Source organism: Macrotis lagotis, chromosome 2 (genome assembly GCF_037893015.1).
Source record: "Macrotis lagotis isolate mMagLag1 chromosome 2, bilby.v1.9.chrom.fasta, whole genome shotgun sequence".
Taxonomy (NCBI): domain Eukaryota; kingdom Metazoa; phylum Chordata; class Mammalia; order Peramelemorphia; family Peramelidae; genus Macrotis; species Macrotis lagotis.
The window spans coordinates 318,437,074-318,450,473 of record NC_133659.1 but is presented as its reverse complement, the minus strand read 5'-3'; the positions used below and the strand labels follow the sequence as shown (position 1 = coordinate 318,450,473).

The window sequence follows — 13,400 nt, the reverse complement described above, 5'->3', positions numbered from 1 at the left end:
CAAAGAATTACTACAGGAAAATTGCCCTGATAACCTAGAAGCAGGGGGCAAAATAGAAATGGAGAGAATCCACCGATCCCCCCCGAGAAAGAGATCACAAAAAACCAACCCCTAGGAATATTATAGCCAAGTTCCAGAACTCTCAAGTCAAAGAGAAAATATTACAAGCAGCCAGAAGGACACAATTCAAATACCATGGAGCTGCAATCAGGATCTCACAGGACTTAGCAGCAACTACATTAAAAGCTCTTAGGGCTTGAGATATAATATACCAGAAGGCAAAAGAGCTTAGAATGCAACCGAGAATCAACTGCCCAGCAAAACTGAATGTCCTCTTCCAGGGAAAAAGATGGACTTTCAATGAACCAGGGGAATTTCAAATGTTCCTGTTGGAATGGCCAGAGCTGAACAGAAGGTTTGATCTTCAGATACAGGACTCGGGTAAAGCATAGAGATTGGAGGAGAAGGGTAAAATGAGGGACTTAATGATGACAAACTGCATGTATTCCTGTACAGAAAAAAATGACACTGATAATACTCATATGAACCTTCTCAATTAACAGAGCAGGTAGAAGGAGATTTTATAGATGAAGCACAGGAGAAAGCTGAATTTGAAGATAAAATATGGTATAAAAATGGAGTCAATAGAAAAAAAGGGAAATGTAATGGGAGAAAGAAAAAGGAGAGGGGAGAATAGGTCAAGATATTTCATATAATAAGATTTTTCTTTGTTACAATGAGCTACTGTAATGATATGGAAGGGGGGAAGGCAAGGGGGAATGAAGGAACCTTTGCTCTCATCAGAGGTGGCTAGGAGAGGAAACAGCATATATATACTCAATGGAGTAAAGAAGGGGGGGGGATGTGAGTGAAGGAGGAGAGGATGGATCATGAGGGGAGAGTGGTCAGATATAACACATTTTCTTTTTTACTTCTTGCAAGGGGCTGGGATTGGATGAACTGTCTGGGACCATAGGGCCAGGTGGATGCTGGGCCTAAGGGGTGGTAGGGGGTCTCAGGGCCTCTTGGCCCCAGAGCCAAGGATCTATCTGCTGCACTACTCAGCAACCCTACAGCAGAGTCAAAGTGAAAGGAGAGAAAAAATATAGTACATGGTAGTGGAGAAATACAAAAGGAGGGAGTTGTGATCAGCAATGGCAACAGTGGAAAAATATGTAAGTAATTTTTGTGATGGACTTATAAAGAATGTGATCCACCCACGACTGAGTTGTTGGTATTGGAACAAAGACTCAAGCACATTTTAAATTATTATTATTTTTTTGGGGGGGTGCAGGGCAAATGGGGCTGGGTGGCCTCCTTGGCATGATCGTTGGGTGTCTGCGGCCAGATTTGGATCTGGGTGTTCTTGGTCAAGGGCTGGTGCTCTGTCTGCCACCCAGCCGCCCCTACTATTATCACTATTTTATTTTATCTTACATTTTTTCTTTTTTTTTGGTTTTTGCAGGGAAGTGGGGTTGGGGTGGCTTGCATGTTACACAGCTGGGTGACTGTTGGGTGTATGGGGCCCAATATGGGCTCGGGTGCTCCTGGCTCCAGGGCTGGTGCTCCGTCCACTGTGCCACCTGGCCATACCTACAATTATTACTATCTTTTTTTAATTTTAATTTTAATTTTTTTCTCCCCCCCTTATCGCTCAAGTGAGTATATTTTGGGGGGAAGGGGGTATTTTGTTTACTCTTAAACAAGAATATTTTATTAATGTATAAAAAACATTTGTACAAAATGAGAATAAAATATTAAATTAAAAAAATTAAAAAAAAACCAGGGCTAAATCCTTAAGAGATCACAAGGGGAAAATCTACAATGCACAAAAGTATAGCAGCTCTTTCTGTAGTGGCAAAGAATTAGAAATTGAGAGAATGCCCATCAATTGGGGAATGGCAGAACAAATTACAGAATATGAATGAGATGGAATACTATTGTTCTGTAATCAATCATGAGAGTGGATTTCGGAAAAGCCTGGAAAGACTGGCATGAACTGATGCTGGGGGAAGGGAGCAGAACCAGGAGATTGTTGTACACATTAACAGCAATACTGAGTAATCAACTGTGAAGGAGTTTTCTCAGCAATTCCATGATCAAGGACAATTCTGAAGGACTTGTGACAAAAAATGCCATCCAGACCAAAGGATACGATTTTCACTTGTTAAAACTTGTTTTTTGAGGGGTTTTTTTTCCCTCATTTTTCCCCTTTAGTTCTGATTCTTCTTTCATAATGTGACCAATATGGAACTATGTTAAATATAATTGTATATGTATAATCCAATATCAGAATTCTCACTGACATGGGGAGCAGGGAAAGAGAAGTTAGACAAATGTACAACTCAAAAGCTTACAAAAAGACAAAATACTGAAAACTTCTTTTGTGGTCTCTTGAAGGGAACTGTGTCCTCTTACACCATGTAGAGGAGTAACCTCACTATCCAATTTCCTCAGATTTGCCTCTTACTAATGCTACTCTTTCTGTTGCCTCACAATTGAAGCTAGGACACACCCTCCAAACTTCAACAAATTTCTCATGACTAATGCTGGCAAGGTTTATTGGACACAGGAGCTGGATGACCATGAACTCCTGGCCTGGAATAATGATACTTTCAGTTTTTTCCAACTGCAATTGGGCATATAACATAGAAGATCTGCCCAAGATTGAAAATGAAGATTTCATCAAAAAGTGTGTTCATAGTCATAACAAGTTTCGTTCACTCGTGGAACCCAAAGCCAGTAACATGCTGCGTATGACGTGGGACCCAGACTTAGCCAAGATTGCTAAAGCATGGGCAAAAAGGTGCGAGCTTACACATAATATAGATCTGAACTCTCCCCAAAAGTTGCACCCTGTTTTTGCTACACTGGGAGAGAATATCTGGGTTGGCCCAGTGAAATTATTTTCTGAACACTTTGCCATCAAGTCATGGAAGAATGAAGTTCGATTCTATAACTTCGAGACCCAGAAGTGTACTGCACGGTGTCTCCATTATACTCAGCTTGTCTGGGCAAACACTTACAAGGTTGGCTGCGCAGTTGAATTATGCCCAAAAATTGCAGGTATGTACAATGCAGCATTTTTTATTTGCAACTATGGACCACGAGGAAATTATATGTATATGAAACCCTATGAGAAAGGACAATCTTGCAGTGAATGTAAAGAAGATACATGTTTGGACAATCTGTGTGGAAATCAAAAGCGTGATGGAGTTTCAGAGATGGTAGCTGAAGAGAGGAAATTTAAAAAACAAATTTCTCTTGTTTTCATCTTGGTGCCAATTTTTATTTTACAGGCTGTTTTATTGGCCCTTTTGATAAAGAAGTATCGAAGGTAAAATACTTCTGAATAACTTTAATCAAAAGGGAATATGGAATGATATCAATCTGAAGAATATCTGAAATAGCACAAAAATAAAATGAGTTATAAATAAAATCTGATCTAAATTAACTGGACAGATGTCAATTGCCCATGGGTAAACTGAGCTAATATAATAAAAATGACAATGCTACAGAAATGACTTATTCAGTGTCATAGCAAATTAACTACCAAGAAATTACTTTACTGAGAAAAATTCATATGGAGGGAAAAAAGGGCAAGAATGTCAAGAGAATGACAGAAATGCAAAGAAAGGTGACCAAATCATACTAGAGCTAAAATTATATTTTAAAGCAACAGTCATCAAAACTGTTGGATCTTCTTGGTTAATAGTAGTATGGGAGCAGCTAGGTGGTACAGCAGACAGAGTACCGGCCCTGGAGTCAGAAGTACCTGAGTTCAAATCTGGCTTCAGACACTTAATAATTGCCTAGTTGTGTGACCTTGGGCAAGTCACTTTAACTCCATTGCCTTAAATTTAAAAAAAAAGAAAAAAAAGAGAGTGGTGGATTGGTGGGCTAGATTAGATACAAAAAATACAATCATAAATGACTATAGTAATCTCTTCTCTTTGGTAAATCCAAAGATTCCAGCTTCTGAGATAACAACTCACTTTAACAAAAACTGCTGGAATAACAGGAAAATAGTATGGCAAAAAATAGGCATAGGCCAACATCTCACATTCTTTACTAAGAGAAAGTCAAAATGGGAACAGGATTCAGACATAAAAGGTGATGTAAACCAGTCAGGAGAACAAGGGAGATTTTTTTTCTGTCAGATCTATGCATCCAGGGTCATCTCCAGTCATCCTGATTACTATTTGGTCACTGAACCCAGATGGCTCTGGAGAAGAAAATGAGACTGGTGACTTAGCACAGCACCCCCTCACTCAAATTCAATTCACATACTTGTCATGACATCATCTCCTTGATGCCATGGTCATCTTTGAGAATGAAAACATCATCATGGAAAGGGAAGGAGTTTATGACCAAAGAAGAGAAAATAGAGAATGTAAAATACAAAAAGGATCATTTTAATTACATTAAATTAGAAATGTTTTGCACAAATATTACCAATGCAACCAAGACTAAAAGCAATGCAGTAAGTTGGGAAACAATTGTTACATTTTAGTGTTTCTGATAACGGACTTATTCCTAAACTACATAGAGAACAGAGTCAAATTTATAAGAATACAAGTCATTCACCAAGTGATAAGGGGTCAAAGGATATGAATAGTTCTCAGAAGAAGGTAAAACTTCAGTTATAGGAAAAACTGCTGGAAATCATTACTGATTAATGAAATAATGAAATAAATAATCAAAATAAAACAACCCTGAGGTACCATTTCATTCCTATCAGATTTCCCAATATGATAGAAAAAGGAAAATGATTAATGTAGGAAGGGATGTAGGAAAACTGGGACCTAGTGCACAACTGGTGGAAGAGATCATAAGAAAGGTGGGAAAAAACCACATATACAAAAATATAGCAGCTCTTTCTGTAGTGGCAAAGAATTGGAAATTGAGGGAATTCCCATCAATTGGGGAACAGCAGAACAAATTATGGAATATAAATGAGATGGAGTACTACTGTTCTGTAAGCAATCATGAGTGTGGGGACTTCAGAAAAGCCTGGAAAGGTTGGTATGAACTAATGCTGAGTAAAGTGAGAAGAACCAGAAGAACACTGTATACCCTGCAACACTGTGATAATCAACTGTGAAGGACTTTCCTCAGCAGTTCCATGATCGAGGACAATTCTAAAGGATTTGTGATGGCAAATGCCATCCAGACCAAAGGATATTATTTTCACTATTTAAAACTTGATTTGGGTTTTTTTTTCCTTTGTTCTCCTATTTTTTTTCCCTCTTTAGTTCTGATTCTTCTTTTATAACATGACCCATATGGAAATATGTTATACATGATTGTACATGTATAATCCTATATCAGAATTCTCACTGACATGGGGAGCATGGAGAAAGAAGATAGAAAAATGTGCAACTCAAAAGCTTACAAAAAAAATGAATATTGAAAACTACCTTTGTGGTCTCTTGAACTTTTTAAATGTCAGTGTTATAAGCACACCATGTAGAGGAGTAACCTCAGCTACAACTATCCAATTTCCTCAGACTTGCCTCTCACTAATGCTACTCCTTCTGTTGCCTCACAATTGAAGCTAGGACACACCCTCCAAACTTCAACAAAGTTCTGATGACTGATGCTGGCAAGGTTTGTTGGACACAGGAGCTGGATGACCATGAACTCCTGGCTTGGAATAATGATATTTTCAGTTTTTTCCAACTGCAATTGGGCATATAACAAAGAGGATCTGCCCAGCATTGAAAATGAAGATTTCATCAAAAAGTGTGTTGATAGTCATAATGAGTTTCGTTCACAAGTCGCTCCCCAAGCCAGTAACATGCTGCGTATGTCTTGGGACCGAGACTTGGCCAAGATTGCTAAAGAATGGGCAAAGAAGTGCAATTTTGAACATAATGTTGATCTGGACACTCCCCAAAAGTTGCACCCTACCTTTGCTACATTGGGAGAGAATATCTGGGTTGGTGGAATAAGCTTATTTACTGAACATTCTGCTATCAAGTCATGGAATGATGAAGTTCTATTCTATAACTCTGAGACTCAGCAATGTACTAAACCGTGTCTCCATTATACTCAGATTGTTTGGGCAAACACTTATAAGATTGGCTGTGCAGTTCAATTTTGCCCAAAGATTGCAGGTATGTCCAATGCAGCATTTTTTATTTGCGACTATGGACCACCAGGAAATTATGCATCTGTGAAACCCTATCAGAAAGGAGAACCCTGCAGTGAATGTAAAAATGATACATGTGTGGACAAGCTGTGTACAAATTCAAAGCGTGATGAAGTGCCAAATAAGCCATCTGGGGAGAAGCAATCTAAAGGCAAAGTTCCTCTTGTTTACATCTTGGTGGCACTTTTTATTGTACTGGCTATTATATTGGCCATTTTGGTAAGGAAGTATTACAAAAAGAAAAATACTCCTTAATTTTAATCAGAATGGAATATTGGATGATACTATCCTGAAATATGTCTGAAATAGCACAAATAAAATCAGATCTAAATAACTGGACAGATGTCAATTGCTCAGGGGTAGGCCAAGCTAATATAATAAAAACAGCAATGCTACTGAAATTAAATTACTTATTCAGTACCATAACATTCAAAATACCAAGAAATTATTTTACTGATAGAAAAATAATAACAAAATTCATATAGAAGCACAAAAAGTCAAGCATATCAAGGGTATTAATAAAAGAAATGTAAAGGAAAGATAGTCTAATTATATACTAAAGCTAAAATTTTAAATCAGCAACCATCAAAACTGTTGAGTCTTTTTGGCTAAGAAATTAGAATGGTGGATTGGTAAAATAGATTAAATGCAAAAGAAACAATAGTAAATGACTATAGTAATCTGTTTGGTAAACCCAAAGATTCCAGCTTCTGGGATGATAATAACTCTTACAAAAACTGTTGGGTTCATCTCAGACACTTAATAATTGCCTAGCCATGTGGCCTTGGGCAAGCCACTTAACCCCATTGCCTTGCAAAAAAAAAAAAAAAAACCTAAAAAAACTATTGGGTTCACTAGAAAATAGTATGGCAAAAATTAGGCATAAACCAACATCTCCCACCCTTTACCAAGTCTAAATGGATACAGGATTTAGCCATAAAAGGCTATAAGTTAGGAGAATAAGGATTAGTTTATCTCTCAGATCCATGGAAAGCAAAGAAGTTTATGACCAAAGGAGAGATAAAGAATATATAATACCAAAAAGGACAATTCTGATTATATTAAAAAAGATTTTGCACAAATAAAACCAATGCAATCAAGATTTAAAAGAATGCAGTAAGTTGGGAAAAAACTGTTAGTGTTTCTGATAAAGGACTCATTTCTAAACCATATAGAGAACTGAGTCAAATTTATAAGAATACAAGTTATTCCCCAATTGATTAGTGGTCCAAGGATATGAACAGATAGTTCTCAAAAGAAAGTAAAGTTGAAGGAAAAATCGTTGGAAATCATTACTGATAAATCAAATGCAAAAGAAAACAACTCTGAGGTACAATTTCATTCCCATCAGATTGGCCAATATGACAAAAATGGAAAATGATAACTGATGGAGGGATATGGGAAAACTGGGACCTAATGCACAGCTGGTAGAATTGTGAACTGATTCAATATTTCTGAAGAGCAATTTGCATCTTTGCTCAAAGGGCAATAAAACTGCAATAGCTTTTGATCCATCAGCAATGCCACTACTAGGTCTAAATCCTACAGAGATAAGAAAGGGGGAAAAAAAACCATATACATACACACACACACACACACACACACACGCGCGCGCGCGCGCGCACACACACAAATATTTATAGAGCTCTTTTTGTCAGAATCTGAAATTGAGAGGATACCCATCAATTAAGGATTGGCTGAACAAATTGTGGTATATGAATGTGACAGAATACTATTAGGCTGTAAGCAATCATGAGTGTGGGGACTTCAGAAAAACCTGGAAAGACTGGCATGAACTAATGCTGAGTGAAGTGAGCAGAACCAAGAGATTGCTGTACACATTAACAGCAACACAGAGTAATGATCAACTATGACGAACTTGCACTTGCTCTTCTCAGCAGTACAGTGTTCAGACAGTTCTAAAAGACTAGTGATGGAAAAATAACATCTACATCCAGAGAAGATGCTTACTGTTTTCAAATTTTCAAATTTGTTTTATGTTTCAGGTTTTCTCCCTCTCATGCTTTTTTGTCTCATTCTGATTTCACAAGATAATTGATAGGAAATATGTTTAATATGTATAGCCTATATTAGATTGTTCTATGTCAAGGGGAGAGAGGAAGGGAAGGGAGAAAGGGAGAAAAATGTGGAACTCAAAACCTTACTGAAAAATGACTGTAGAAAAACTACATGTAGTTAGAAAAAAAATTTTAATATCTGAAATACAAAGCAAAACTAAATTTACATGTAAATTGAAAAATTAAAATGATGTTCAAAAAGAAAAGAAAAGAGGTGGCTAGGTGGCACAGTGGACAGAGCACTGGCCCTGGAGTCAGGAGTACCTGAGTTCAAATCCAGCCTCAGACACTTAATAACTTAATAATTACCTAGCTGTGTGGCCTTGGGCAAGCCACGTAACCCCGTTTGCCTTGCAATAAAAAAAAAAGAAAAAAAGAAAATAACAAATTTCTTCCAAAAAAAATTAACAGCTGAAGAGTATGGGCTCAAAGGGCAAACAAACTGTGCTCTCTGAAAAATGAACTCTGTGGCTCATCCATCCTTGGGAGCCAGGACCCTTAAGACTTGATCTCACAACAACAAAATTGGGCATGCTTTTATGGACCAAGGATGATTAAAAACATGTCACGTTATTCATTCAACCTTTCTGAGAGCAGTCTGGAACTATGCCCAAAGTACAACAAAAATGTGCATACCCTTTGATCCAGCAATACCACTACTGGGTCTATACCCTGAAGAGATGATGAAAAAGGGTAAGAACATCACTTGTACAAAAATATTCACAGCAGCCCTGTTTGTGGTGGTAAAGAATTGGAAATCAAGTAAATGTCCTTCACTTGGGTAATGGCTTATTAGCAAATTGTGGTATATATATGTGATGGAACACTATTGTTCTAGTAGAAACCAGGAGGGAAGGGAATTCAGGGAAGCCTGGAGGGATTTGCATGAACTCCTGCTGAGCGAGATGAGCAGAACCAGAAACACTGTATACCCTAACAGCAACATGGGGGTGATGATCAACCTTGATGGACTTGTTCATTCCATCAGGGCAACAATCAGAGACAATTTGGGGCTGTCAGTGATGGAGAATACATCTGTTTCCAGAGAAAGAACTGTGGAGTTTGAACAAAGACCAAGGACCATTACCTTTAATTTAGGGGAAAAAAAAAAAACCTGTTATCTTATGGTCTGATCTTGCTATCTCTTTTACTTTATATTTCTTCCTTAAGGATATGATTTCTCTCTCATCACATTCAATTTGGATCAATATATACCATGGAAACAATGTAAAGATTGGCAAATTGCCTTCTGTGGGGGGGGAGGGGCGGGGAGTAAGTTTAGGGGAAAAATTGTAAAACTCAAAATAAATAAAATCTTTAAAAAAAAACACCATGTCACATTAATTCAGGTAAAAGATTATCATGTCCTAAAATATACTAAAAATATATTCTAAAAGAAGGTCAGGGGTATGGAGGAACCCTAATAGTAGGAGGAAAAATGTATTACATTGCCAAAACAGAATTCTCTATATTATATGTGATTGATAATAACTGAACCAGGCACACCTCTGTATTGCTGCCTACTTTCAGCCTGGACAGTATATGGATGTCACAGTCAACACAACTGGCAAAGGCCTTCACAGAATCATGAAAAGTGGATATTTAAAAGACAAACCTGCCAGTCATGGTCAGGCCAAAACCTACAGAAAACCTGGAACTATAGCAACTGATGATGTTGCAATAGTCTGGCCTGGAAAGAAAATGCTTGGTGAAATGGGTAACATATATCAAACAGAATTTGGATTAATGGTATAGAGGGTAAACATAAAATACAACATAATCTACGTGAATGACTCTGTGCCTGGACCTAAGAATCACTTAGTGAAGATTCAGGATTCTGTTCTGCTTCCCTCTAAAGGGAGGCCCTGGAGTCAGGAGGACAACCTGAGTATAAATCTGACCTCAGACTCTTAATAATGACCTAGCTATGTGACCTTGGGCAAGTCTCTTAACCCCAGTGCCTTGCAAAAACTAAACCCTCCCCACCAAAAAAACCCAAACAACCCTACCATTCCCTACTTATTTTCCTGATGATAATGGAAAGTAACTAGCAGAAGATTTCTATAATGACAAGGCTTATCCCCACAAAGCGCACTTAACATCCCAGCATATGGCGGACTCTCATTTTCAATGGACACCGCAGAGCCAGAACAACAAAGAACCAGTCACTACCTCCTTTTTTTCACAATCTTACTAGTAGCACATTGGGCTGTTGTGACAAATGAGTGACCTTATTTAACTTGGCCTTTTAAATGATGGAATTAAACAGAATTGATTGATGGTTGAATTTTAAGCCAAGCAGCAATCTTCATATAAAAAAATCTTATAATTCAAAAAAGATACACAATGATGATGATTATAGAAATCACCAAAACTAAAAAGAGCTATGAGACCACATTTCCACTTCTTTGTGGAAGTGACAGCTCCACAGGTGTTGAACCATAGATATATATATATATATATATATATGTATATATATATATATATATACACACACACACACACACACACACACACATACATATACATATATGTATAGAGAGCCATTGCCTTATAAAAAGCAAAAAAAATCTAGTTTATTTGAGCCATAAAAGTATTTTTGCAAATATGTGTAAAAGATATATTCTAGAATTAAGAGAAATGATATGCTTCACTTTGTCAGCACAGAAAAAAAAATCTATAATATGTGTCTAAATTGATTAAAGGTTAATTAAGTCATCAATCTCTATTTTTAAAGAATATAGTAGATTGTTTTTGCCTTTTTAAAATGAATATTTAAAGAAATGTGTTTTGATCACATAAAAAAGAAAGAATTTTTTAAAATATCTTAAAAGTAGCTATTTTAGTAAGAAAAATAATAAGTATAGGTCGCAATCACTGCACAGCTCTCAAAACTCCAGTTCTGGTGGTATCTATTAAGTGAAATAACTATCAACTGTGCTGTAATAATCAGAATCACTCATCATTTACAGCTACTCAATTTAAGTCAGTTAGGAAACTACAGAGGACATAATGCTACAGAAGTTGTCATTGTTCAGTAAATAGTCCAGAGCAAAGTTCCTATTACCTGTGATCATGGAATCCATAAAAACCCCATGAAGGTATTTGTTTTAACAAAAACAAGTATATTTTTGTGAAAATTTTTTTAACTATATAATTTTAAACTTGGGAATATAAAGCCCTTAAATACCAAATTTTAACAGTAACCTAACTAAAAATCCTTATATGAGAATATGCCATTCTTTCCCACATCTTAACCAAAACTGTTATATGGCTCAGTTTTTGTGTTTATAAAAAAAATTACTTCTCTGTGACTCAAATTACATATTAATGAAAAACAAGTTCATTTCCAAATACATGTCAGCTAAGTTAATATAAAATTACAATTTCAAGATTCGTCCTAATACATAAGAAATATAAAAGTTTTCAAACACAAAACTTATGAATAGATAAAGATTACTAACACTTTCATTTTCGTTAGAAAAATATTAAAACGATTACTCTTAAGTCTCTCTTTCGGACATGTTCCTAATTACATGAAAACACATTGACTCAATTCAAAAACTATGACCTCCACAAAGTTACCTTACAAAACCCCTTTTTAATTGTGCTGAAATCTGGCAAAACGTAGTCCACCATAACTGTATTTTCTTCCCCTCTCAATCTGAAAAATAAAAGAGATTTTATAACCTTTCACCATTTATGTCTTGTGCCCCTGAAAAGGATTTTGATCATGAGCACATCAAAACACTTACTTTGCAATATCCATGTCCTTATAAAAATCTTGAGAAACATAGCATACATCTTCTTTCACCTGATTAATTACATGTGTTTCATCCATGACATGTAGCTGTCTACAAAGAAATTAAATATGGAAGATGTGAAATTTATAATCTGGGTCAAAATAACCTTTTATTTTTTAAAGATTTTTCCTTAATTTTCACGGTAAACATAAGAACAAGATTTAAAGAATGCAAAGAAGTCTACAAATAACTATATCTTATCCTTATATATTTTGATAAAGACAAAGATTTTGGTTCTGAAAGAACCCAAAAGTCATTATCTTACATTTTATAGTGTTTTTGTTTTTTAAAACACCTTCCCCTTCCATTCTTTCATTTGATCCTCACAAAACTGCAGAGAAAGGCAGAAGTATCCCTAATTTACACAAATGAGGAACAGAAAATTTAGAACACCTACCAAAAGTCAACCTACAAATACTGTAACTTTCCATACCCTTAGGTATCAAGTTTTTCGACATGGTAAAGTTTTCCTCAGAGTCGAAGGTATAACTTTTTGAGTACCAAAAGGGTTTTCTTTTCATTATTTTGTACTGAAATCTAAACCAGATTATAGACAACTTCTACCTTATGAAAACAAGTATACTGAAAACTATCTTTCTGTTGATAACTCAAGGTCAAGAATTACTAATGTTGACTACTGCATTAGGCTATACTCTAGAGACAGCCCTTCTCCCCCATCTCAAAGATTTCATGAATCACATAGTGCTGTTTCCCTTCTACTCAATGGCCCTGAAATGCTGCAATTTTGAATTCTTGCATTTGTTACTTACACCTTTTCTGATTCCTCCTTTCCTGGAAGCTGTCAGTTTTAGAAAGGCAAAATCAGAGTTGATAGCAAGTACTTTAGATTTTGTAAGTCAAATAATGAAAACCATCCAAAGCTGCATGACATGGATTGTAAGTGGACATAAGAATGAGAAGCACAAAACTCCTGACCTGACTCCATAAAAACCAAAGTAGAATAAAGACTTACCTGTAAGAAATAATCTCCTTTAGATGATTGGTTAGAAGCTTTCCTCCAACGTTAATACTAAAGGATAATAATCAATTTTTAGTTTAACAATCAACTTTACTTCAACATCATAATTCTCTTAAAAAAAACTTTTGCTACATTAAAAAAATTTTTTTATTTAAGGCAATGGGGTTAAGAGTGACTTGCCCAAGGTCACACAGCTAGGTAATTATTAAGTATCTGAGGCAGGTTTGAACTCAGGTACTCCTGACTCCAGAGCCGGGGCTCTATCCACTGCACCACCCAGCTGCCCCCTTGCTACATTTTTACTATTGCTTTCATTCCTAAACTTTTCCTTCCCTATTCTGTACCCTTAAAACATCCCTTATAACACAGATTTTTAAAAGTGGAAA

At 36.2% G+C, this 13,400-nt stretch overlaps 1 protein-coding gene and 3 pseudogenes across 4 annotated transcripts in view; 3 read left to right on the top strand and 1 right to left on the bottom strand.

The window, feature by feature from the left end:
- Positions 1-13,400, bottom strand: part of ACTR6 (actin related protein 6) — a 47,370-nt gene that overhangs the window by 24,167 nt on the left and 9,803 nt on the right. For all 4 annotated transcript variants that reach the window (XM_074226666.1, XM_074226664.1, XM_074226663.1 and 1 more), the window contains 3 exons: positions 13,009-13,065; positions 11,988-12,086; positions 11,818-11,896 (listed from right to left, as the gene is read on the bottom strand). In XM_074226666.1, coding sequence (XP_074082767.1) covers positions 11,818-11,896; positions 11,988-12,086; positions 13,009-13,065 — 235 coding nt within the window. The remainder of the gene's footprint in view (positions 1-11,817; positions 11,897-11,987; positions 12,087-13,008; positions 13,066-13,400) is intronic.
- Positions 2,543-3,439, top strand: LOC141515253 (glioma pathogenesis-related protein 1 pseudogene; annotated as a pseudogene).
- Positions 5,285-6,488, top strand: LOC141515251 (glioma pathogenesis-related protein 1 pseudogene; annotated as a pseudogene).
- On the top strand, positions 9,558-10,146 carry LOC141510896 (large ribosomal subunit protein uL3m pseudogene; annotated as a pseudogene).